This window comes from Diadema antillarum, unplaced genomic scaffold (assembly GCF_040938485.1).
Source record: "Diadema antillarum isolate AM-2024a unplaced genomic scaffold, OU_Dant_1.0 seq00000382_RagTag, whole genome shotgun sequence".
In the NCBI taxonomy this organism is placed as follows: domain Eukaryota; kingdom Metazoa; phylum Echinodermata; class Echinoidea; order Diadematoida; family Diadematidae; genus Diadema; species Diadema antillarum.
Genome location: NW_027271380.1, coordinates 1,223,534 through 1,249,687, shown reverse-complemented (window position 1 = coordinate 1,249,687; position 26,154 = coordinate 1,223,534). Strand labels below are relative to the sequence as shown.

Sequence of the window (26,154 nt, the reverse complement as noted above, 5' to 3'; positions counted from 1 at the left end):
CATCATCAGATGAGTACCTGGCGATACTGGGGTAACAATAATGATGGCAGAGCCTTCTGGTAGAGTAGAGTAGTGCTAACCACTAAAGAGACTCCAGGGGGTAAAGGAGATGGTATCACTGCATTGACTATCATTAAGGTACCTGGAAAAGTAATAAGCACACACGTGAATTTAAAAGATGCTCCAGGGACATATTCTTTGATAATGCCAGACAAAATGCTACTTTGGCATAATATTTGTCTAAAAAAAAAGATAATGTCAGGCTTATCAGAACATGAGAATTTGTACAAATAAAGTAGTTGAAAGTGATGTATCTAGCAAAAAGCCTCCTAACTGAATTCTCTCTCTCACTTCTGAAAGAGAAAGGGTACAACTTGGAAGTGATTTTGTATCATGCATATAATACCATGAGTTTTGACCCCCCCCAAAAAAAATAAATAAATAAAAATAAAATAAAATAAAACAAACAAGTAAACAGGAATTACAATTTGAAATGAGCAGTCTGCCTTCCAATTGGACATTGCATTTTCAGAGAGATTTGAATATTTCATCTCTCATTAATTGCCAGGAAAGGGGGGGGGGGGGCTTTATGTTGCTAGAATATAACACAGGATAAATAGCCATAGCTACCTCTAACACAGATTGCACAAATCAGGGTTCACAAGGGGCCAGGTGTGGAATCAAAACCACAGATCTGGGGTAAATGACGGGTGTACACATACATTTTCTGCTTACAGGACATGACATTACAGGACATGAATCATTGAAGAATGATCTGTCTTTATGCAATGACAGGCAAGACACAACACTATTCACTGACTTACAAAAGGAAGGATCATATCGTTTTTCTTTCTGTGGTAGTAAGTAGGATGTACAATGTACTGCCTATAATTGATTCAGATAAGGAATAAAGATAAATACAAGCTAAGAAAGGATTGCTGGAATAAGGATTATCGCATGGACCTCTTCTGTTCCAACCCATGATGCCCTTAAAATCACAACTAAGTCTGGACCTGAAGGCTACATATCCAAACACAAACATACACTCATAGGTTTGGTACAGTCACTAGTGTATGTGCAAGAGGAGCCCTGTCCCATGAAATGGAACGGATACCACTTACAATTGTCCCCATCATGCTGTCAGTTTTCACTTGACGTCACTTCAAATGCATATCTCAGATCACCTGCTGTACTAACTTGGCAGATGATCAACTCTCTTACACAATCCCAGCTGTTTTTCACAGCAGACACCAGCTCACTTGAAGGGAGAGAGGGAGAGGTAGAGAGCATGCAAAGACGTCACCATGTGCCCAGGCACTGGCCAAAAAAACATGGGACTACTTTCACTCCTCGATAGCCACTTTCATCCCCGAACGCCATTGCTTCCAGCCCTTCCATGCCTCTACGCTTCACCTGGAGGTCAGGAAGTTGACAAGGGGCACTTTTGGTGCCAGGATCATCTTCTTGATTGTCCCAGGCTCCAGATGTGCCTTCCCAACATCGCTGTCTAGGATAAAGCGCTCCAGCTCTACTCGGTCCTCAATCAATGACGACGGCACAAGCAGCTTGCCACAAGTCTTGTTATCAATCTGGTCATGTGACAGAGAAAACCCAAAGGAAAGAAATGCCCAATTCAGATAAATGAAAATGGATTTCTAAAAACAGAAATACGTCAAAAAAACCCAACAAATACTCAGAGAATTAGATACTCTAATGCATACTAAAAATGTGATACATACTTTCGAAGTATGAGACAAGAAACTGATCAACAAACAAACAAACAAATCCTTTATTTAGAACTTCCTGCAGTTACAACTATTTAGCAACAATAAAAGTACAAAGAAATAAAGCATAAAATGAAGACAGGCAAATAAGGTGTTCAATGAACAGCTCAAAATGTGAAAAGCATTTTGAACCATCCATCGAATACCACACTAGATATTATCTTTTTCATTTTTGGTACCAGGTAGTCACTTCAAAATTTCTCTTTTCCATTTTTGACTTCAATCACAGTATTTCAAGGATATCACCAAGTTCACTGGTAAAAAGCTCTTATAAGTTGGGAAGTCAATTAAATTTTTCCTTCTCTTGATACATATCTTATTCTGCTAAAAGTAGCATTTTTCCTTCAATTCCAGTTATTTCTTTGAGAAAAAAAATAACCTCATCTTCAATTGCATTCTTTGTTTAACAAATAACTTTAAAATGACATTCATCAGACTTCTCGGGATTCATAACAAAATGAATATATTCACATATCATTTAAAGCAAACTACATAAAATTTTTGTATCATGATTATTGCTGAAAGATGAAAGAGAAAAGAGATTACAATCACAAACTAAATTAGAGCAATTTGCAGGTACAATGTTAGGAAGAGAAAGATATCTAGTCTCACCTTTATGACAAGATCTAAGGTGTCTGCAGCTTCACTCAGCTCTGTCTCAGCATGTGGCCAACTTTGCTCCAAGACAGACTTTCTCTATTTTAAAAAACAAACAAACATATGTTCAATAACTTGAGTTTAACTTTTTTTTTCTGAAGAGTAAGAATACAAACATACATAAAAAATGATATCCAAATTACCCTCATCTTTCAAAAAAGTAAGACCACATGCCGTTGCATGAAAAAACAAGTAGAAAATTATTAAACAAATATTGCAAAACCTCAAAAAAACACACCTACCCTAAACAAACACAAGAGTTTATACTTAGAGACATCAACAATAACTGAAATTAACTTGGCAAGGAATGCACGGTGTAGTGACTACATAATATCGGAATTTTTCACTCAACTTGTCCACGGAAGATCATTGATAAATTCAACAATGCAAAAATGCTACGGTACCTATTCAGATTCATAATAAATCCTAAAAGCAACAAAAGTAAACAAAAAATAGCCACAAAGGGAATTTTTTTGTCTCAATTACTGTAAAAGCTGTTAATTTTGCATAAAGATATTTTCATGTATGAGGTCACAGACATTTATGCTAGAAGTTGTTTTAGCGTAGTTGTTTTGTCTGTTCACTCCGCCACTGTACTGTACATGCACTTAGTATACTACAGAGTGCACAAAAATACTAGTGCAAACCCAAGTGATTGCGACTGGACTGGGAGAAAACATATAAGGCCATGTACACCCTTATTCGCAATGCACTGGTACACACAACCTAACCAAGATCACCGCACTCTCTATCTCATGCTTGAGATTTGTCGATAAGGAGGGATATGCACAGCGTTTGATAGGCATACCAGCACGCGCTTATCCAGCCAGCCATGACCATGGCCTCGCCCCTGCTCAGAAAGGGGTCAAATGTTGTTAGATGAGTATGTAATTATTTTCATGGAACAAATTTAATGCGACTGAGATCAGGTGGCGATATTTCGCGTGTTGTTAAATTTGTAGCCCAACAGCGATTTGCAAAATTTGTGGATATCAAACCCTCGCAAAAATAAAAGATTTTATAGCAATGCAGCATGAACACTGCTTGGTGCACAGACACTCACCCAATCCCACCTGCCCTCCGCAGCATCAATTGTACCAGCTACCCCTGCCCACATCTCACTGGCTATGTGGGGTGCCATAGGGGCCACCATGACACAGAGGGCACCCACAGCGTCTCGGTACAAGGCTGGCGACCTTTTGATGACATCGTCGGGGATCCCCCGCAGCTGGTTGGTCAGAGTCATGAGGCGACTGATGGCCACGCTGAGCATGTAGTCATCACTAAAGTGGGTCGTGACCTGGAAGTGAAAAGAGAACAGAGAAAGGTCACCTGCTGTAGTTATCATCATTTATACACTGGTCACAGGAGAATAGAATGAATTTTATCAAAGAGTGGACTTATGGAGACTGGTGAATGAACAATTCACTTTTGACACATGATACCGTATGAATTATTACCTACCATGTGTGAATGAAATTTTGCATGAAAACTGGAGAAAATTGCAAAAGAGAAGGTACAGCCATTTATAGTTTGAAAACTCATTTTCTTTTACTGTACAGTTTGAACTCTTAGGAGCTTTTTCCTCTTCCCTCCATGGGAAGATCACTGAACAAAACTGGTTGCTGTTTAAACTACAAGTAGAAAAATCATGATCAAAAACATTTATTTGTTTTCAATGCCATTGATTATTCTGTCCTGTGCAATCCATTCAAACCATATCAGGAAAATGAGGAAATAGATATATACAATAATGAGTGATCTACAACAAAACCAACAATATGATTTAATACAAAAATGTAAATCCCTGTCCAAAGTTCATTCCAAAGCATGTCTAAAAGAAAAAAAAAAATCCAGAGCAATCATCCATCTCAGTTGTAGAGAGGTGATGGCTACTATACATCTTATAATGGCATCATGATACACCAATTGTATTTCCACAGCAAGTCATCAAAAAACTGTACGTAGATGCATTTTTCCTTTCTAATTTAACTTGCTTGTCACATGATCATTCCATCACATTAGCCTTGGTCTAACCTTGTGAGCACGAGCACGAACAAGTCTTTCTTTGTCGTATTTCTTTTTGCCAAATTTGTTCTTCTCAAGAGATGACATGCACCGAGTTCGAAGAATCAAAATCATGTGTTTGGGCAAGTCTATAATTTGTTTCTCTGACAGTTTCCTTACTAATTTGTATCTTACTGATATGAATAGTTTTGCATCTTACAGTACAGTATGAATGAAATAAAGAACAGTTTGTCATTTTTTTCTTTTTTCAAACCAATCTCATTCTACATAATATTGATATCCTGAGAAGCATGATGCGGTGATGTGTATAGCTTTATGTGTAAGGGGGGGAGGGTGGTTTGAGGACATTTGCTTGCTAGAGAATTCTACAAAGCTCATGCACTAACCACTTACTGTTAAATGTTTGCACGATGTACATGGAAGGAACAGCGCAAGTCTCCACAATTATCCACCCCACCCCCACCCCGTACTGAATATGACACTGTCTTTAGTCGATACTTGCATGGCGTGTTTTTGATACGTTTATGTGCCATTCTCTCATAACATGTTTCAGACTTGCATCCGTTTACAACATGACACACATTCTCTTGAGACTGTATCCCGTGTTCGGGGAGCAGAACACGTAAGCGGGCGCGATAGATAACGTCTACTCTCAAATTTTAGATTTGAAAATGCTGTGAGCTACATGTATGCATCGCCAAAACAGCATGAATCCACAATCAAACAACGTGAGAGCCGCCAGGTAAGGACAGAGCCGGCAATGGTCTTGATTGCCGGCAGGTGTCAAGAATCGAGAGTCTGCGAGAGACAGATTCAATTACAATGACAATCAGCCTCTTGAAACAATGACGTTAGGGGATGCCCACTACAGATGCCATGGGTGCGTGACCGAGACGTGGGAGATCTTCAACGGGTCCAGGTGTGAACTTTCAGAGGAATGGGCACCCGATACCATCACACACCCAACCAGCAAAATTGCAAGTCATGCACTCATTCACTATGACACAGATGGCCAACAAACCAGTGTGAGATTGTAGCACAAACAGTGGCTAACAAATATCTAGGTCCAGCCACAAATATATGTATAGCCAGTATGATTGGGGCACTATTCAAGAAAAAATTTACATATATATATATAAATCAGCAGGTTTAACTCATTGTCCACAGGATCCTGTTTGATGCTGTATTAAGTCTATCAGTATTTCAGAATCTCATAAAATATGGGTTAACACTGTCACAGCAATGTGTTCTCCTCTTCAGTTTTCCCTTCATGGGAAGCTGCTCACTGTGGCATTAATCCTTGCTTACTCAGATTGGACAAGCCAAACATTAAATCTGAAAGGAAACTCATTTCTGAGAGGCAACAGGTTAAAGTTATTGTTTGCTACACCAACTTTGTCTCAAGTACCGGCAGGAAGACTGATAATCTACTGCCTGCATTACTTACTTCATCGATGGTCTGGTTGAGGTGAGATTTCAATTCCCTCTCATGCTTCTGGAACTCTGCTTCGTTTAACCGACAGGTGTTCTTCGTTGCCTCATCGCCCTGCAGTTTGAGGAATCTAGTCACTAGGCCCCACATCCGATTCTTCCATCGAATGACGCCTGTTATGGCTGTAGAATGAGACCATTAATGCAACCCTGCATTAGTCCATTTTTTAAATCTTTGCTTTAAGAGAGAGCAGCAGTTGCTTCACAGAAAGAAGTTGGGGGGGGGGGGGGTATTGAGCCAGAATCATAATGTTCAGAATGCTCTCCAAGAGCTACTTAAAAATGCTTAAAGCCTGACTGTGCTTCGCTCGCTTATGGTAACAAATGCTGTAGTGCTGTCTTTGTCGATTGGCACAGATGTCTACAAGCTATGCATCAGTGAACAGAGATGATCTAATCCCCCTAATCTATCGTATCACCATGACCTTCCTGTCAGATTCAGGCACACTGCTGTACCTGAGTGGGCTTGTTAATCTACAGCTTGATTAAGTATAGATGGATTGTTGAATGCTGATGAAAAGCTTGGCAAATTCAGCACATAAAGGGTTAAATGGACATTTATAACCTCCATTAAGGGAGGAGGTTATGTTTTCATTGCCATTGGTATGTTTGTTTGTTCGTTTGCAAAATAAACTCAAAAAGTTGTGAATGTATTTCAATGAAACTTGCAGGAAAAGTTGATTATACCAAAAGAAACAGATGATTAAATTTTGGCAGTGATCCATGAATTTTTATAAATTTTTGAAGGATATTTTATCTTTTGGCAGATGGGGGTCAATGAATTTGGGAGTTCAAGCAGCACACATTTGAGGTTTGCATACACACACTACAGCACATGCTCTGTTCAGGAGAGGCGCCATGCAGCTGGAAGCTGATGACATAAACAAAAGGCTTTTATATTGGGAAATTGGGCAATTTTCAGCATGTCTGTATGGGTAGAAATGATCTGCTTGGTGGAGGTTTGCGCTCTCCAAGTGCTTTTCTAGTTTGTTCTTTTGTTTATTTCTACTCAAACTATTCTCCCCCTCCCCACCCCTTGGTATTTTATTCAATTGTTTATCCAAATGTTGAGGGGCAACAAAACTATAAACTTTTAGGTCACAGCTAGTCAAAGAGTATCATTTATTCTTCATAACTGGCATGAAGTTACATGAACTCATTGGTCAATCTTCAACTTCCAGTTTTGTGTTAACCCATATTACGGAATGAGGGGAAATCCTGGTGGGGCAACAACATGTCACACATTCTGACACCGAAACAAATCTCCACCACTAATCAAACTTAAAGTAATGAAAATTTTATTCTTCCCTCGCCTTCTCAGACGGCATGGTCCCAGCCTCGAGCCATCATGTCTTCCAACGTGGGCCGAACAGGCCACACCCACTTTTTACCAACATGCATATTCATGACACCCATTAAGACTAGTCCAAAGTATACTTGGGTAGGTGTCTATGGGAAATGTGTGTTATATAGCAAAGTCAGCTCATCCTCAATGGGTTAAGAAATACCAGTAATGTCTCATGATACAATCACTGACTGAAGTGCATGAGTGCATTCATATCTCACACATCCAAGATATCTTTGATGGGCATCTTTGCTTGACCATATGTGACCAGGCATTAAGTTGTAACTTGCTGTGTTTTTTCGTAACCATTCAGTTTAATAATTCCTATAAACTTGACTTCATTGAATGTTAGCTAGCCCACTTTGGTGTTACCATATGCCGCGGTCCGATATGAAAGGCATATATATGATACAAAAAGGGATTTAGATGATCATGTAATCTTCATCAATTGACAGTTCGTTTCTAGACATCTGTGCCAATCATGATCAGCAAAGAAAGCTCTCCGGCAGACATGCCAAAGCACTATAAGGACTAGAGAAAATCACTCACTTGGTATGAATGCTTGAAGGTACCATTGACCATTGGCAGCAGTGATTTAAAAAATGTTCGAGTAATCACATTTGCAGAGACTCCAACTCTCCCGTTTTCGACGGGAGATCTCCCGCCGAAAACCTATTTTTGCAAAATCTCCCGTTCTCCCGTTTGAGATTTAATTTCTCCCGCCCTGGCTCAATGTCTCCCATTGGAAAGGATTTCTTACTTATATTGCTATCGTATGTTGCAAAAAAAAGCCTCAGATAGCACCAGAGAGCATCTATAACCCTAGGAACTTTGCGCTTCGTACACATAAACTTGGAGTCTCCCGTTTGCTAGGGGTTTCAGGCGGGAGAATCTCCAGATCAGAAGGTGCTTCGGGTTGGAGTCTCTGCATTTGATACAAATGTGTAGGCGAGTGGATGTTGTATCACAAAATATCCTACCATATCAAAATTGTGCAATAAAGCCTAAAATGTAATGGAGATATCACTATTTTTCTCAATAAAATCATAACTGTAGATGGTATATTCCAGAAACAATTCTATTATAACTATTGTTCACATTTTGTATATTTTACAATACTTATCATTGATTATACTGATTGATATTTTTACATCCGTTGTTTCTATCCCTAACTCACATTTTTGGACTATTTTGAAGCACTGAAGCTGGGTTTTTGTTTCATCTGTAAATGGTAAATAATGCCTTTGAGGGCAGAAAGTACACAAGACCTGAACTTATCAATATATATTTCATACTACACCGTAGTACACAGAACCGTAAAGACAGACAAATCGATTGAGCGTGACATTCTAACCTTCAACATTCCACATCATGTCGAGTTCTGGTGGGATCCCACTCAAGATGAAAAGCCGGACTGTGTCCACTCCGTAGGTCTCGATGGCGCCCTCGGGGTCCACTCCGTTGTACTTGGACTTGCTCATCTTTTCCCACTTCACTACCAGCTCCTCTCCTGTAGCCTTTGAGACAGGCTTGGGTCCTGGAGGAAGAAAGATATAGTGACCTGGTCATGTCACACCAGCACATTTTGCTGACGCGCCCCTTTACAAGCAAGAGTGCATGGATTGATCTTCATCATCCAATAGTAAGAACTGAAGAGCAGGGGCCAGTCTGGGATTTGAAATCACTATCCACCTCTTCCAAGACTACGAGAACGACATTTTTCACAATAATTTCGTTTAACATAAAATTTTCTCTCACTTACAGTACACTTTTTCTTTCACATTCTGCGCACATTTGGAGACCCAATTTGCAAAAACTGGGGGTACTCTTGCCGAGATATAGCATATTTTTGTGACCAATATTACTGAATTTTAGGCTCAGAGACTTACTGAGAGACAAAAAACCTTAACAACCCAACTACATAACTGCAGTTTCAACCAGTAAGTTAAAAAAAAAAAAAAAAGCACCAAGATGTAATGTCATTAGATAACAACTTTGGCTCATAAACACACTTTACCTGAATGGTCAACCTGGTCTAGGGCGAGGTACTGTCCAGTTGTAGCCACCCTGTAGCTCTGGCCCATGACCAGTCCCTGGACCAGTAATCTCTTGAAGGGTTCTCTGTGGGCCACTAGTCCCTGGTCATGCAAGAAGTGGTTGATGAAGCGAGCATACAGCAGATGCATGATGGCTGGATGAACAAAACAGGTTAAAGAAAACATACAAATGGAGAAAGACAATCTGTGTATACAAGACTATATATTTTCTATGCTTATTTTCAAGGATGAAATATCACCAATAAAATCATAAGGTATGTGTTTAAAGTACTTCAAATTTTTTTTTTCTTTACTATGTGCTTTCACTAATGAATTTTTTTTTTCTACTTTCAGTGATCCTTTTCGTAAATTCTTTCCTGTGAGTGACCTCAGCGAGTCAAGAAAGATGATAATAAAGGACAGAGCATACAGGATAATGTGAAAATACAATTTCACACTAAAGTGCACAACATTCTGATGTATTTCAATGAAACATCACCGAAGGTTAGAGTACCATGTTCCTTTCCGCCAACATAGACATCCACTGGCATGAGCCAGTCAGCCAGATCTTTCCGAAAGGCCTCTGCCTGGTTGTTGGGGTCAGTGTATCGCAGGAAGTACCACGATGAGTCCACGAACGTGTCCATGGTGTCGGTCTCTCGCTTGGCCGCTCCCCCGCACCTGGGGCATTCCACGTTGATCCAGTCCGCCTCGTTGGCAAGAGCTGACAAACCTTTCCCTGAGAGGGATTCCAGCTTTGGCAAGACCACGGGCAGGGAGGAGCTGGGAACCGGGACAGCCTACGGGCACAAATAATTATGGAACAGGGAAGCATTTATCATATAGCTTACACACAAAATGAATTGTTGCTATGTAAACTGACTGTAAAAACCCTGTGATATATGACGCACAAAAAGAGGAGCTACAGATCTGAGCAAAGATTTTGATTGTGATGTTAACACTGCATTAATACTCTAATGTCACACATAATACAAGCCACAATATGAATGCAGCAAAGTATTCACACAGCTATTTCAAAGTACTTCCTTTGCTCCTTCAAAGTTTTTGCAGCAGTACACGGGTCTCTACTGTACTTATAAAGCAGGTCTGATTCTATTTCATACCAGCTTGATTATTACAGTATTTGTCATTGTGAATATATAATTAGATAAAAATCAATTATGTTGAATGAACAACACATTTCAGACTAAAAGATACAAAACACACTGCTAAATAAGAAAAGGCAAATCTCCAAACTTCCACCAGAATGAAAGAATTTTTCATTTGAGATTGGCAAAAATTATAATTTGTATTGCCTGCAGAAGAGACACAGAACTGTCTCCTGACTGATGAACAGACAGTAGTCTGGTATCAGGGCAAATGATTGGATGCTTAATGTTTACTCTGTAGAAGTGCTAAACATGAAGAAGTACAGACTACAGTGGTACCTACCTTGCATTGTGGACAGTGGATGATAGGTATGGGCGTGCCCCAGTACCGCTGCCTCGATATCAGCCAATCAAATTGCCTTGGACTGGTCATATGACCACCAATGCCCTGTTCCCTTGCATATTGCATAATGGCAGCTCTTGCCTCTTGCCTGGATAATCCTGTGAACTACAAATAAACAAGAATTTTGGTTAATTAAGATATTAAAGCAATTCAGTAAATTTCAGTCTTTATCAATAATCATCAACATTTCAATTTTTTCTTTTTTGCATTCATTCAGCAGCTCTAGCAACTTCTACATGTAATCCCTTTGAACTAAAAAGAAACATATTTTCTTGGCACTTGGAGCAAACAAATTCAGATTACCAGGTAAAAAGGTTAAACAAAGGTTAAAAGGTTAACAAGATCAAGTCAATGTCCTGTGAAACCAGAAACATTCGCATCATGAAACTTTCCCGACATCCATTTTGTGCAGCATGAAATTTTCGCGGAATTGCCAACCATGACGGCGTACAACATTGGAGTAGCATTCACTGCATTTCATTTTTACAAATCTTGCCACCTTGTAAAATTCGCTGAAGTTTTGAGCACACTAAAAATTCTGGTTTTACAGTGATCAGTCACTGTGTCCCTGAAACTTTTGCTGGAATAGAGAACATACACATTCAGCAATGAACGTGTTAACTTTGAAAAACTTGTGATCACAAAGGCAAGTCAGATATTAAAGAAAACTCACTGCAAAACTTGCTATTGATAGTTACAGTCATAATTTTATGTTCTGGGGAACCCCCCCCCCCCCCCCCCCCCCAAGAAAATCTGCGAAGTGAGTCAATGAGTACTATTCAATTCAATTCAATTTTATTTCCATTTCCATTGAATAAATAGAAAAAAATATATACAATACATTTACAGAACAAATTTATAACAATTTCAAAGAAAACGTACAAGTGGTCACGAGTAACAACAGAATTTCGTTTCTAAGGTATATACCTAATACAAAGATTAGAATGGAAATGGAGGGTCCCACTTAAAAAGCAAAGCTTGTAGGGTATGGGACCCTCAAAAAGTACGCACACAAAGTCAAAGAAACCAATGTCAACTGACATGAAATTAACTTAGGAAGGGGAAAAAAAGAAGAAGAAGAAAAAAAAAAAAGAACAAAAAAGGGGGAAATGAGAATATGGTACAACACACGCCATCGTGGACACAAGCATACTGTACTTCATGATGAAAATGCAATAACAAAACAATACAACGCTCCCTGGTTTGAAATTGCGATTGATTGGGTGCATATGCCGGTATGAATGCATAGGAACGGATATAAAAAAAAAAAAGAGAAAGAGAATAGACTCACTGTTACTGGTACAATAAAAGAAATATCTGAGGTAAACTTATGTTAGACAGATTGTTTTCCTTAAAAGATGATTTCTGTGTGATATCTTAATACTTGTAAAAACAAACAAACATACTAATTGCATGCAAAGCCAAAAAAATGGCCAGGGCCTCATTTCATAAAAAGTTGATATGACAGCAACTCTTGCTGGAATGGCAAATGTCATGGTAACAACATGAATCCAACTTCCTGATTGGCTGCTGCTATTATATGAGAAGTTGCCATTCCAGCAAGAGTTGCTCTCCTAACATCTTTTATGAAATGGGGCCCAGAAGAATTAGTCAGAGGGCATTCCTCCCACACTTCAACATAAATAGGAAAATCTTAGATGTAAACGAACCTGCTCAGAATTCACAAGTTTATCTTCGTCGTCAAGAACCCACCGACAAGAAATCCTGTGGCTGTCTGCGAGTTCGGCGTCACGGCCCGATGCACCGGGGATGACAAGGTAGGAATCCACATTCTCTTCAAATTCCATCGCACTGGAAGCATAGAGAGGTATCGACTGGTGGGTGAGGGGGTGCATGACAGACACACCAAGATCTATGTCTGCAGAAAGAGGATGAAAAGACAAAATGGGCCATAAGTGAAATAGAGGGATACTTTTGACCTGTTGAGGACGAGTCCCGAGTATACTCGGGCAAGGGTCTATGGGAAATGCATGTTGTAGCAAAATCAGCCCGTCCTCAACGGGTTAGGAAATATTTGCTCTCATAAGATAGCTTTTATTTCATTCTGACAAAATAGCTTACTAAAGTTTCCTATGCTGATGTAAGAGCGTGATTTGTGAGTTCCTTGTCGGGTGATGTAGCGTGGTACAATCACAACTCTTACGTTCAGACGCGAGGGAAAACCAGGTTCAAACCATGATATGCAGTTAAGACAAGTGCACATTTATTGGTAATATCTATAATGTACCCAGCGTAGAGTCACAACAAATGTATCCAGCGCAGAATATAACAACAAATGTATATGCACACAGGCTCCCTCATTTCGCTTGGTAGCCATATAGCTACCCATGACAATGGTCATGGGTATGGCCAGGGAGTATCGCCCCTGAGGACTTGTCCCCAAGAGGGGAGAATCCAGAATGATCCATCTAACCATGTGAGGTACTATATAAAGAGATGGGTCTTTGATGTAACAATTACTTTTGTTACAATAATGTAGTAGAACTGGACAAAGGACTGACTGTGGGAACTGTAAATACAGGAGTCTGAATTACTTACAGAACAAAAAGAAGGATTAAGTATTAAGTTCATTGCGGATTACTAGAGGAAGGCGTATATTGTGATGGTGGGCTTTTACATGGGAAGTTTGATGACATTGTTGATGAAAGAATATAAGGACTATTAAACTGTGGGAACTGTAAACAGGAGTTTACATGGGAAGTTCAACGACATTGCTAATGAAAGAATATAGGAACTTTGAAACTGTGGGAATTGTAAACAGGATTTGGGGTGGACTGGATTTCTAAATGAACCAATGTTCAGGGTAGCATCTTTCCGTCTTACACTGACATACCTGAAACACAGACTTTACAGGAAGGCAGCAAATCACATGCTTGATTTTCTGTAACTGCCTTTACTGTTATTTTACAAGGATGATTTCAATCATCTTTTTTTTTGTGTCAGCATTTACTTTGAATCAAGTAGTACCAGTTGATATCTTTATAAAATGTCAGTAAACCAAACACTCCTGGGGTTTTTTTGCCCCCATAAAGTGAAGATGAGAGCATGTAGATGATAACAAATTACGGCTGCATGAACATAAAAGTGACACTTGAACAACTTTTGGGTTGTCTGGTTGACACAGTTTGGTGAATACTGTGAGTCACCTGAAGTGAACCACAGATCTTCACCATGATTTGAATGTTTTCTGTGTGTTGTGTGTGTCTCTTTCCATCTGTGTGTGTGTGTGTGTGTGTTGGGGGGGGGGGGGATGTTCATGTGCATGAGTTACAGTGTATCATTATGTCTCTTTCAAGCAAGTGATCTCCATGTTTGTCCTTTCTGGGAAACAGAAAGTTCCGCCTCTTCCCAGAAGGGATGGCATCATTGCACACAACATCCAAGTTTTCTGATTTCTACAGATTGCATCTTTTACAGATTCATCTTCCCATTTGTCATACCTTGCCTGGTTGAGTCCAGCTGGTCCAGCTGTAGTCTCACCTCCTCAGACAGCTTCTGAGTAAATTGTGGTTTCTTGAGCAGGGTGTGGGAGGTTGCTAGGATAATGTGGGATGCCCCGTAGACCAGCTCGGGATGCTGGGTGTGGACCGACAGGGCGGAGTCCTCCTGCTGGTATGAGGGCTGATGAATCAATGAAATACATTCAGATGAAGCAATCACTGTCCTTCTTGCCATCATTGCTGTCAAGTCTTTAAGAAATATCCAGCTCTTTGTCATGATTTGATATATCACTACATCAATAACTGACTTATGTCATACCTTCTGTGTATTCTACATGGTCTTCTGTGAAACAAATTGAAATAATGCACTAATCATACATAAGTAAGAGAAGGATTATTCGTTGTAGTAGTAGTTTGAAGTAGCAGTAGTAGTAGTAGTAGTAGTAGTAGTAGTAGTAGTAGTAGTAGTAGTAGTAGTAGTAGTAGTAGTAGTGGTAGTAGTAGTGGTAGTGGTAGTAGTAGTGGTAGTAGTAGTAATTGTAGCTTCTTTTGAGATACTCTTATTCTCTTATATTTTCTATTTCTGCTCATTTGACATTTTCTAATCTCGAGTCCACTCCGTGAACAAAGATTATAAACCGTATATATATAGCAGATCACCCAATCATCAGAAAAACTTGGTATGCATAATGTAAAGAGAAAGTTTTGATATCAATTTGCTGGTTACATTTTGATTCTACAGAACACTCACGATCACGCTTCATTAACATACAATTTAAGTAAACAAACATTTCTTGTTCCAAGATTTCTCTCTGAGCTGTTGCAATGGAGAAGATTGAAAGCTTTAAGAATTATCCATCGTGCTTACTTCCAGCCTGAAGTTGAAGGCACAGCCCGAACAGTCTCCAATCCAGTTCTGCTGCATGCTCTTGATGCTCTGCGGCCAGTCTGGAAGGTCTTTGAGGCCATCCAGGAGAGACTTTGCAAGTTTTCCAGGAATTTCAGAAGAGTAGAAGGTAGAGAAGTTAGGGTCATAACATGATGAAGCACACCTTGAATGCAGTGACACTGTGTCAGGCAGAGTGATGGTATATCTTACTGCACTAATATACTTCTGCATCATTGCATATGATGGAATGCTTAAAAATGCAAGAGCCACTTAAAAGAACATTCTATGGGCAAGTAAAGTTATCTACATATCTTAAAAAAGGAAACCTATCCAAAATACGTATCAACATATGATTTCAGTGAATACAGCAATATTAGTAAATTATATTGCTGGTGAATTTTGAGGGAAACTGGGCAATCCATTCAAAAGTTATGAATTTTAAAAGTTTAGTCCGAGCAGTGGAACAATTTAAAAAGAAAACATAAAGAGAATTCAATGTAGTTTCATTTTTCTACAAGAAAAGAATTTTCTAGCCAAATGCACCTCTACTCATTGGAGGAAGCAGTAGAGTTCAAAATATTTTGCACAGGCTGTAACAAATCTATAGTACATTCATGGACATTTATCTTGTAAAGCCAGTTGATACAGGGATATAACACGCAAGTGGTAGAAATACACCTATTCTCACACAAGTGCACCATATAAACTAAATGCTATAAAAAGGTTAAAATCTACTTCAGTAGCCGCTATAGACAGGTGGCCACTAAGGCAGGTTTGACTGTATTTACCTTTGAGTAGTGTGTCATCTTGAGAAACCATTGTCGGAGCAGTTTCTGTTCAACCTTGGCACCTGACCTCCATGAACATCCATTCTCATCCACCTGCAGACAGACAAAAAATTATAGCAGGGTGATGAGGGTTGACTTGCACACAAATCTTCACTCCATCATTTCCTTCTGTCTCATCTTTTTTCAATGAATTCAAAAAGAAGAAGTAATTTCCCTTATACCAATTGCTCCAGCACTGCAATAATTTTGCAATGATATATAATTTTGTTTCAATTAAAGTGAACATCCTAGTTCAGTTTAGGCTTCCTTGTCCAAAATTTGGTGTGCACAGTATTTTGGTATGCACAAACTGTCAGGGGTGATTGCTGTAATACAGTGACTTCTTCATCTCATGTCACCTGCGTATAATGTGATTGTGACATATACAATGTGTTACTGTTACATTTTGTATGTGACAATGTGCATGACCTTAGCTGATTGATGAATAAATACACAATATGATATTTAGAAAGAGATATAGAAATCAGGACCTAAACCTAAACATTAATCAAGTGCAACTATTTATGTAAAAATTTTAAACCGCACCTGTTCCTTGGCAAGAACGGTTTGATCCACAGGGTCCCAGTTGACCACAGCTTCCTTTTGGTAGGCCAGCCCCGCCTCAAACATCTTGACAAAGATGGACTGGGTCCAGATGTAGTAGTCAGGTCTGCATGTGGTCAGCTCCTATTGCAGCAATAGAAAAATAAAATTTAATAAAAGAAGTTGAACTGCCAGATCATTTTTACACCAACAGAAGCAGCACTTCTCTATTTTCTTTACTTTTTTGTAAATACATGTGATATTACAATGTCTCTTATTTTTTATTACCTCCGCCAAGGGAGGAGGTTATGTTTTCGTTACCGTTGGTTTGTGTGTTTGTTCGTTAGTTAGTTAATTAGTTAGTTAGTTTGTCTGTGTGCAAAATAACTCAAAAAGTAGATAACGCATTGCAGTCAGTCCGCAGCGCGAGCGAAAACGCACGTATTTATTCAAGTCGTATGCACGGCTGAGCGGTGCTTGCATACGTAATGAGCAGATACATTGTCATGAATAAATCCATGTAGAACGAGTATTTCTCGTCAGTTTTCGACACTTTTAGTATCGACTGAAAGAGAAAACATAAGGAAATATGCTCATGATCAAAACAAGAGACCCGCGGGTCTAGCGCTCACCTGAGTATCGCAAGTTCACCTTTCACGCAGTCACTAATCTAAATTATTCACAGCTCTACCAAAATTTGACCAGGCATTCTGAAGTAGAAGATGAAAATGTACAATAAGGGCCCAAATTTTTAAAGATTCCTTAATTTGGGGAATTGGGGGCCCCCTGGGGCCCTCTGGGTGTGGCATGGTGCCCATTTTGATAAATTGAGATCCTGACCCCCTAAGGATGCTACCTGCCAAGTTTGACGAAAATCTATCATGAGGTTTTCAGGAAGAAGATGACAATGTACGATTCAGGCCCCCATTTGGACCTTCCTAACCAACCCCCCCCCCCCCCCCCCCACCCCTGCCCCCAAGAGGGGCACCCCTGGATCTCCTATGAACAAACTCGAAACTACAGTCATTAATGTACTCACTCATAGTATTATCTTAGCTGTATAACTTCTGATTCTAGAGAAAATTTTTAACGATTCCTTCATTTGGGGGGTTTGGGCCCCCCTGGGGGCCCCCTGGGTGGGACATGGTGCCCATTTTAACAAATTGAGATCCTAACCCCTTAGGGATGCTACCTGCCAAGTTTGGTGAAAATGGGTCATGGGGTTCTAAAAAAGAAGATAAAAATGTACAATTTAGGCCCCATTAGGACCCCTCCTCACCTCCCTCCCCTGGGTCCCAAGGGGGGCACCCCTGATTCTGCCATGATCAAACTTGAAACTGCAGTCATCAATGTACTAACTCATAGTATTAACTTAGCTCCATCACTTCTGGTTCTAGAGAAGAAGATTTTTAAAGATTCCTTAATTTTGGGGGATTTGGGCCCCCTGGGGGTCCCCTGGGGGCCCCCTGGGTGGGACATGGTGCCCATTTTAACAAATTGAGTTCCTAACCCCCTAGGGATGCTACCTGCCAAGTTTGGTGAAAATGGGTCATGGGGTTCTCAAGAAGAAGATGAAAATGTACAATTTAGGCCCCATTAGAACCCCTCCCCACCCCCCTCCCCTGGGTCCCAAGGGGGGCACCCCTGATTCTGCCATGAACAAACTTGAAACTACAGTCATCAATGAACTAACTCATAGTATTAACTTAGCTCTATCACTTCTGGTTCTAGAGAAGAAGATTTTTAAAGATTCCTTAATTTTGGGGGGTTTGGGCCCCCCTGGGGGCCCCCTGGGTGGGTCATGGTGCCCATTTTAACAAATTGAGTTCCTTACCCCCTAGGGATGCTACCTGCCAAGTTTGATGAAAATCGGTCTTGGGGTTTTCAAGAAGAAGATGAAAATGTAAAAAGTTTACGCACGACGCACGACGCACGACGCACGACGGACGACGGACGACGGACGACGGACGACGGACGACGCACGACGCACGACGGACGCCGGACGAAGGGCGATCGCAATAGCTCACTTGAGCCTTTGGCTCAGGTGAGCTAATAAATGGAAAAGAAGAACATAAATATCAAAATCCCTCTCGAAGTTCGGTATTGTATTCAGAAATATTCCTTCACGTTTGACGCCAAAAAACTAACCTGAAATCTTTCATGCCCCTCTAGAATATGGTGAAGACTATGTCCGCTAAAGTATATAGTATCACAATAAGGGCACGTTTTCCCATCTTCATTTCAATACGGGTCAGGAACTAGCAAAATTCAGAGACATGTCTAGCGTCAAGTTTAAAAAGATTATCCTCGCATTCGCACCGGAATTCCGGGTCTGTGATTGGTCGAAATCTGTCGCAAGACGTGGCGTGTCGCATTGCGTAGTATCCATTGGCTGCTGACTCAATGCTGTGAGTTTTAAATGTTAGGTTCCAGATTGTGATCGAATTTTCACTCTCTATACAAAACTTGAACTTTACACAGGAACCAATGATGTGTATGTGAGTGTGCACGTACAATGACTCTGAACAATGAACCTGGCTGCCACCTGTCCCGAGCTCTGCTGCAAGGCACATGAATGCTTAATCAATTATTCATGTGGATTGCCCCAGCACTGCTAGTCTGAATTCTTGACACAGGGTGAAATGCATGCACATGAAAGAAGTAAGCACATGTTTCCATGTGCTTGCACACACCACATTTCAGAATGAACAAAGACTAGCTGCGATAGTGGAATTCCTCATGAAACATTCCAATCCTGGCCATTGTCCACGACCATTGTCTGGGTATCAACAACACATTCCACGCGCGTTCATTCACTACCCCACTTCCAGTAAGAAAACATTATTTGCCTTGTTTTCAACAGGAAAATTCACAACCTTGAAAATGGTGCCCCTCTTCGTTTTTTAATTGATCATACTCGCCCAAGTTTCACGATTGTGAAATCGAAGAAATTACGGAGATCTATTTTCAATACCAGTCAGGAACTAGCAAAACATCAAACTATGAGCTAAAAGCTTCTTGAACATTGGCAAAATAATCGTTTACTTTGATGCTAAAATGGACTACTATATTGACATCAAAAATAGGGAAATTAGGTATCAAATTAATGAGCATAGTCAGCTCTATAACTTACCCAACCATCCTGGGTCAAACAATGCACTGCGAAAGCTATGAAAGCTGTTGTTGCCACCTCTGCAAAAACTCTCGCAAAGTATCGCGAAATCTCGTCAGTCTCAGGGGCACAAACTGCGTAAACATGATTCTGAATAAAATTGTCGTTTGTGCCTCATTATCGCACACGCTGCGGACTGACTGATTGGGATGAAACTTGCAGGAAAAGTTGAGAATGACACAAGTAACAAACGATTAACTTTTGGTAGTGATCCGAAAATTTTTGGGGAATTTATGAAGGATTTTTGATATTTTAGCAGGTAGGGTCAATGAACTTGGGAGTTCAGACTGCGCGTATTTGAGGTTTTCATGCGCGCACTAAATTGCGTGCTCTAGTTTCTGCTAGGGCGAGGCGCGCCGTGCAGCTGAGGGTTTATGACGTAACAAAGGCTTCTATATTGGGAAATTGGGCGGCTTTCAGCACACAATGCTATATGCGCCGTGCAGCTGAGGGTTTATGACGTAACAAAGGCTTCTATATTGGGAAATTGGGCGGCTTTCAGCACACAATGCTATAAGTACGTATGGGTGGAAATCACTGATATCTCTATGGAAGAACAAGATCAGTGGTGGAAATGAGCTGCATGCTTGGCGGAGGTCTGCGCTCTCAGAGTGCTTCTCTAGTTTATTTATTTATTTATTTATTTTTTTTTTTTTGCTTGACAGGCACCTTGGTAATGACTAAAAAAGAAAAGAAAAGAAAAACAAATTAATATAATTGTCAATTCCATTCAAGCTGACGGGGGGGGGGGGGGGGGGGAGGAGGAATGGGATTTGAGCATTACTCTCCTTTCAGTAATGTCGGCAACTTCTTAAACTCAAGGCATATGGAGAAAAGTCATATCATGATGTAGACCTTCTGAGCCTTGCACAGCATTTGGTAACAGAGTCGTAATGACCAGACATAACCCCATCTACAAGGGTAGTTACATCTAATATTAATGACACCATTACACAACTGACAAACACAAGATCTAATACAGTAAATACCAGAGCTACCAAGTCTCACGCATTCTGCGTGAGACTCAAGCATTTACGGGTCATCTCACGATCTCACGCATGACACCCATTTTTCTCACGCATCAGGCGAAGTCTGCAACTTGGGCCTAAAATAATGAGCATAGCTCAAAAGATTAAAGTGATACTTGCAAATGAAGGCATATTTCCCTTTTGTCTTATAGTCACTTAAGTATGCACCTGATCACACCATTAAGAGCTAAAAATTGAAAAAGCTCCCTACCGTGGGACTCGGGCCACAGGGGGGAAAAAAACCCTCCCAACACCCTTGTTCGCACGCACATTCGCATGCCAAGTCATGAAAATCTCACTCATAAATTTTTTTTTAACTTGGCATCCCTGAAATACAGTACAAAAGAATTAAAGCAATGACTTCGATGAGAAAAATGGAGAGACCTCTCAAAGATTACCCCTTATCATTTCTTTTATTCACTCTCTCTCTCTCTATCAAATTTCAGTAAATACTCTTTTCACTGCATATTTGTTTAAAATCCAAAGGAGATACCTCATAAATTGAAGCATACACAATTTCAATATCAAAAAAAGACATGGCTGTATTGCAAACATGGTAACACTTCTGATAAGTTAGTGTATTTGCTATGCAAAAGAGGAGTGAGCCTCATTAATGTCTGGATCTCAGCCATTATATCAACAGTGTTTGCTGAATCTATTCTTACCCTTTCCCAGTTGAAGCAATAACTCAGCAGCTCAAGTTGTCTTCTCATACTGGTTATATTACTGCAGGAAAATAAATTGCACAAATGTCCCTTGAATGTGACTAAACAGTCAAGCAGTATGGAACTTTACAGTAGATATGACAATGCACGTAACATTCAGGACCATTACCCATAATTACTATTGATATCATGGACAAATATGCTACCAGTGATAATGAAAGTGTTACCCTTTTAGCACCTTACTTGCCCATAGCTACCCCATCACCCCTACCACATACATCATTTTCCTACTACAAGCTGATCACTGAAATAGTCAATTCGTCTAAACTAAGCAAAGTAGAGTGATATTTATGGCTTCCATTGACTAGTAGAGTTGAACATTGCATGAAAACACTAGCTGCTAGAGGTTTTAGAAAATATATATCTGTATTTTTTTTTCTGATCATTTGTTTATCTTTTTTTTTTTCTGGAGGGAGGTAATCATAGTGGTGAATACCACATGTGCTGCAGGTGTTTCATGTAGCTAGTGTCTATTAAAGGGAAATTCCAGGCCAGATAAAAGTTTGAAAAGACAGAGTAAAATATGACAAGCACAACAGTGAAAATTTGGTCAAATCAGATTGAAAATTAAGAAGTTATGAAATTTCAAAGATATGCAGAGTTTAAGACTGAAAATAAGGAATTTTCTTAAAAATTAGTGAAACTTCACAATTTCATTACTTCTTTTACTTTCATCTGACTTTGATAAAATTTTCACTGTAATGCTGAGAAAATTTCACCCTTTCTTTTCAGACTAACTTCTTACTGGTACGGATTTCTTTTTTAAGATGGTAGGGAGATGAATTGAAATCATAGAACAGAGAATGGTGGAAAAGCAGTATAAGGGGTGATGGTGTTGATGACTATTGCTCCTAACCTGTAGGTCCAGTCGTCTGGGCGGAGGCCTCTGTCGATGGCAGCATTCTCTGCAGGCAGGCCAAAGGCATCCCAGCCCATGGGATGCAAAACCTTGTCCATGATATGAGAAAGACAGACAGAATATGTGCACATATCATCACTTAGAGAAGTTTAAAAAGCAAAATATAAACCTGTTTCATGCCATGTCATAATGGTCACTTTTGTTGTCCTACATTGTATGTGTTGATACAAATTATATGTTTACAAATTAAAGATTGTGACATTGCTCGAGCATGGATATTTCTAGGCAATATTATCTAACATGGAGACAGATCTTTTTGCAATACCTAACGCTCACTATATTTCTATATTTCCTCCATTAACGCAAAGAGATGTTCTAAAAGTACTGTCAATAAACAGATATTGTGTAATAACTTTAAAGTAATCATGCTCTGGAGTTGGTATTGAGAAGAAAACACTGGCTGGAATACATCCACTGAGGCAAAGTTACTTTGTATTACTATCTACCTGTTTTCCTGTCAGTCGTTGGTAGTGAGCTATGGTGTCACTGATGGTGTAAACCCTCACATGGCCCATGTGTAGTCTGCCGGATGGATACGGAAACATGGACAACACATAGAATTTGTCCCGCTTGTCCTATAATAGAGAGGAGAACAAATGAAATGAAAACACACCACAGCACATCATGATACAAACACTGATGACTTATGATACTGCTTGAACACTCCATCATAAAAATCATGTAAATGTGGTTTTAAAATTCATGCTTTTAAATGTTTGTCGAACACAAAAACTGATGACATCATAATGGCAGCAACTGGACAAGTTAAATTGCTATTGGTTCACTGTACTTACACCAACAAAATGATTTGGAATAGGCCAAAATCAGGCAAAAGAAAAATACTGGACTACATGTAATGAAGTGTTTAGTAGTTGCCATGATACAAAAAAAAATAATAAAAATTATGGGCATACATACTTTGGCAGGATTCGAATCTACAACCATTCTGATTACACCGGACAGCGGTCTTATCCACTAGAACCACCGCGCTTCCACATAACAGCCGGTGCTGGTGGTAATCCTTAGGCCTATAGCATGCAGCAGGTACTGCGGATTCATTCAAATTAATATATATACATATATATATTTTTTTTTGAAATTTTTTTTTTTAAATCATGGCCACTGTTAGTAAATACTGATTAATATGGTGCCTATTTTTGTTGATGTAGGGCAATTTCTCAATCAGCTGCAATATGTTTTTGTCAATATTATTTCCAGCCACAAAGAAGCTTTTGTTCTTTGAACTAATTTTGTGCAAGGGGGTAAACGAAAGGCCTACTAACAAATAAAACACTCAACCTCTCACCTCCTGATTACATGTCAGTTTTTCATTGAATTGAGAAAGCCTTTGTCTCCAGTAACTTTCAACTTCCTGCCGAGTTTCCACCGAGAAGTCTCCTTCCTGGAGAAGAATGATAAAAATGATGAATGTAAAATTTGGTATATATTGCTGCAGGAAAACTGCAAATGATGGAGACAGCCTTTTGTCCATGATGCACACTCAGATTGTGCTATATTGCAATTTCAACATGTTGGAGAAAGGAGAGGAAAACTGTTATTGGTAATTTGTCTCTGATTGGCAACCAAAGATAGTTTACTATCAGGTACAAAACTCACTTCAAAAGGAAAGGAAAGCAATAAATGTATGTCAAGTAAAGAAGTCGTGTATGCCTGCTCACAGAAAGACCTACCAGTATTCACTATTGTTATTTCAATGTTTGAAAAGCATTTCAGTCTGATGACATAATAAATGAAGGCAATAATGCAATTCTTGCAACAATAACAGCCATACTATTACTACCGGTATGTGATATGAATCAGTGTATGTGGGACACAATGATAAGATTCAGCAGTGTATTAAATGTACGATGCATCCCACAAACTCTGCATCTGAATAAAAGCAATATCTAATTTTCGCAGCCAAATTGGAGGGGAAAAAATTGGTTAAAAAAAGTGATCCCTGCACGACTGTTGTAATATTATCTATAAACATCTTCTTGGAACATCAGAAAAGGGTAGCCCGACCAGACGCTGTAAGTACGCTGTGCGAATAGCTACAGCGACTGGGCTGTGTAACTATAGTTACAGAAAAGGGATACTTGTCATCATATCCTCCCAAGCGTGATTTGAGATCTTACCCAAACTCCTGTCTTGCTGTAGATGCATCTGACGAATCTACTGCGCCACATACACAGTGAGCAGAAAGCTGCATGCGACTGACGATACAGTTTCCTTGCTAAACGTAATGACATCTTGACATTGCTCCAGTTAACGATGAGCAGCTTTCATACAGAAGATCCCGAAGATCCCTCAAAGGCAACTGTGTTCCATTTTTTGCCTTCCCTATAGGCTATGGTACAACAAATAAAACTGGACATGCAGAAAACCATAACTTAATACCAACATTGAGGTCCCAACATAAGCAATTGGTTCACGATAAACATTTCAACTTAGACCCTACAAATAATTTAAATCTTACCTAAATTAAATTAAAGTAGACGGTCTATCCTGGAGAGAAAAAAGAAAAAAAAAAAGTAGCTGTTTCACTTCAAATTGCTCACCTAGGCTCGACTACACTAGGTCCTGCATAGGATACGATGAAAATATAAAGTCTAATACTACAAGAACAGAAGTAGAAGAACCTACTCTGACTCATCTGTGCTTCAAAACAACATGAAGTATCTTGGATCTTGGATAAGTAGACCTCCTAAACATCTCCTGTGGAGTTTTAACTGGAGGTTGCATAGAGGGTGGACTTTAGGGATGAGAGGGAAGGGTCCTCAGACAGGGCATGTTTGAACTTAGGGGGGTCCTTTTGGGAAATAGTACGGGTAGGTGGAGCCAAGTTATTCCATGCTTTTACAGTGCATGGAAAAAAAGAAAACTTGTAGAGTAAAGACATCAGATGAAGTTTGATCTATCACAAACTGCTTGGTATGTCCCCTTCTTTCCCTTGTGAACTTGTTTCTAAGTATGTTATCGTACTGTATGTCCAGGTGGCCATGCCCATGGAGGATCTTGTACAGGCATGTGAGTCGATGTTCCTCTCGTCTGTCTTTCAGAGGGATCCAGTTTAATTTACTGAGGAGATGCATCACACTTATATCCCTCCCGTATGAATTGGTTACAAATCTTGCTGCCTGTCTTTGCACCTTTTCTAAAACTTGGATGTTTTTTTACTGTATGTGGATCCCAGAAAGCCGAAGCGTATTCCAGTTCCAGATCATACCAATCACCATGTATGAACGAAGATACAAGGACAAGATTCTACTGCATAAATGTCTAAATATTTATCATGAAAAGTGGGTTATTTCCATAATCATAGTAGATACTTGGTACATGTACATTGCATCATCAAGATACAACCAAAAAAGACTCACATTACGTTCTGTCGGCCTTCTGCTGCCCAGAGCCAGCTTAAATACAATTCCCAGCTCGCAGTCGTATCGCGGACCCAGCAAGCTTCTTCTCATCGGCCGGCCAGCTCAACGGAGTGGTCGCCTGTAGGATCGGCTGGGAGTGATCACACACGACCGCTGCATACACTGGATGCTGCTGAATATCACCCCAAACACCACACATGTGTGAACTGCTGTACTCTCGTACGCGAAGAATTAAAGTTAGCGACTAAACGAAAATGTATTGCCGTTTGCAATACATCCAAGCAGAACTTTTGTGATAATGTTAACAACAACTCAATTTTAGGGAGAAAAATATAAATATTTGGAACTTTTTTG

At 39.8% G+C, this 26,154-nt stretch overlaps 1 protein-coding gene across 1 annotated transcript; it reads right to left on the bottom strand.

Moving 5' to 3' along the window:
• Positions 1-1,375: 1,375 nt before the first annotated feature.
• Positions 1,376-24,606, bottom strand: LOC139731598 (leucine--tRNA ligase, mitochondrial-like). The gene is made up of 18 exons (XM_071642487.1): positions 24,556-24,606; positions 23,724-23,819; positions 22,864-22,992; positions 22,355-22,446; positions 21,439-21,499; positions 16,577-16,717; positions 15,992-16,084; positions 15,183-15,293; positions 14,315-14,495; positions 12,524-12,732; positions 10,794-10,958; positions 9,856-10,141; positions 9,323-9,496; positions 8,660-8,842; positions 5,917-6,083; positions 3,505-3,741; positions 2,397-2,480; positions 1,376-1,589 (listed from the first exon to the last, which is right to left on the bottom strand). Exons 1-18 carry the CDS (start codon positions 24,604-24,606, stop codon positions 1,410-1,412), a joined length of 2,640 nt encoding a protein of 879 aa, XP_071498588.1. The 3' UTR covers positions 1,376-1,409.
• Between the last annotated feature and the right edge of the window lie 1,548 nt (positions 24,607-26,154).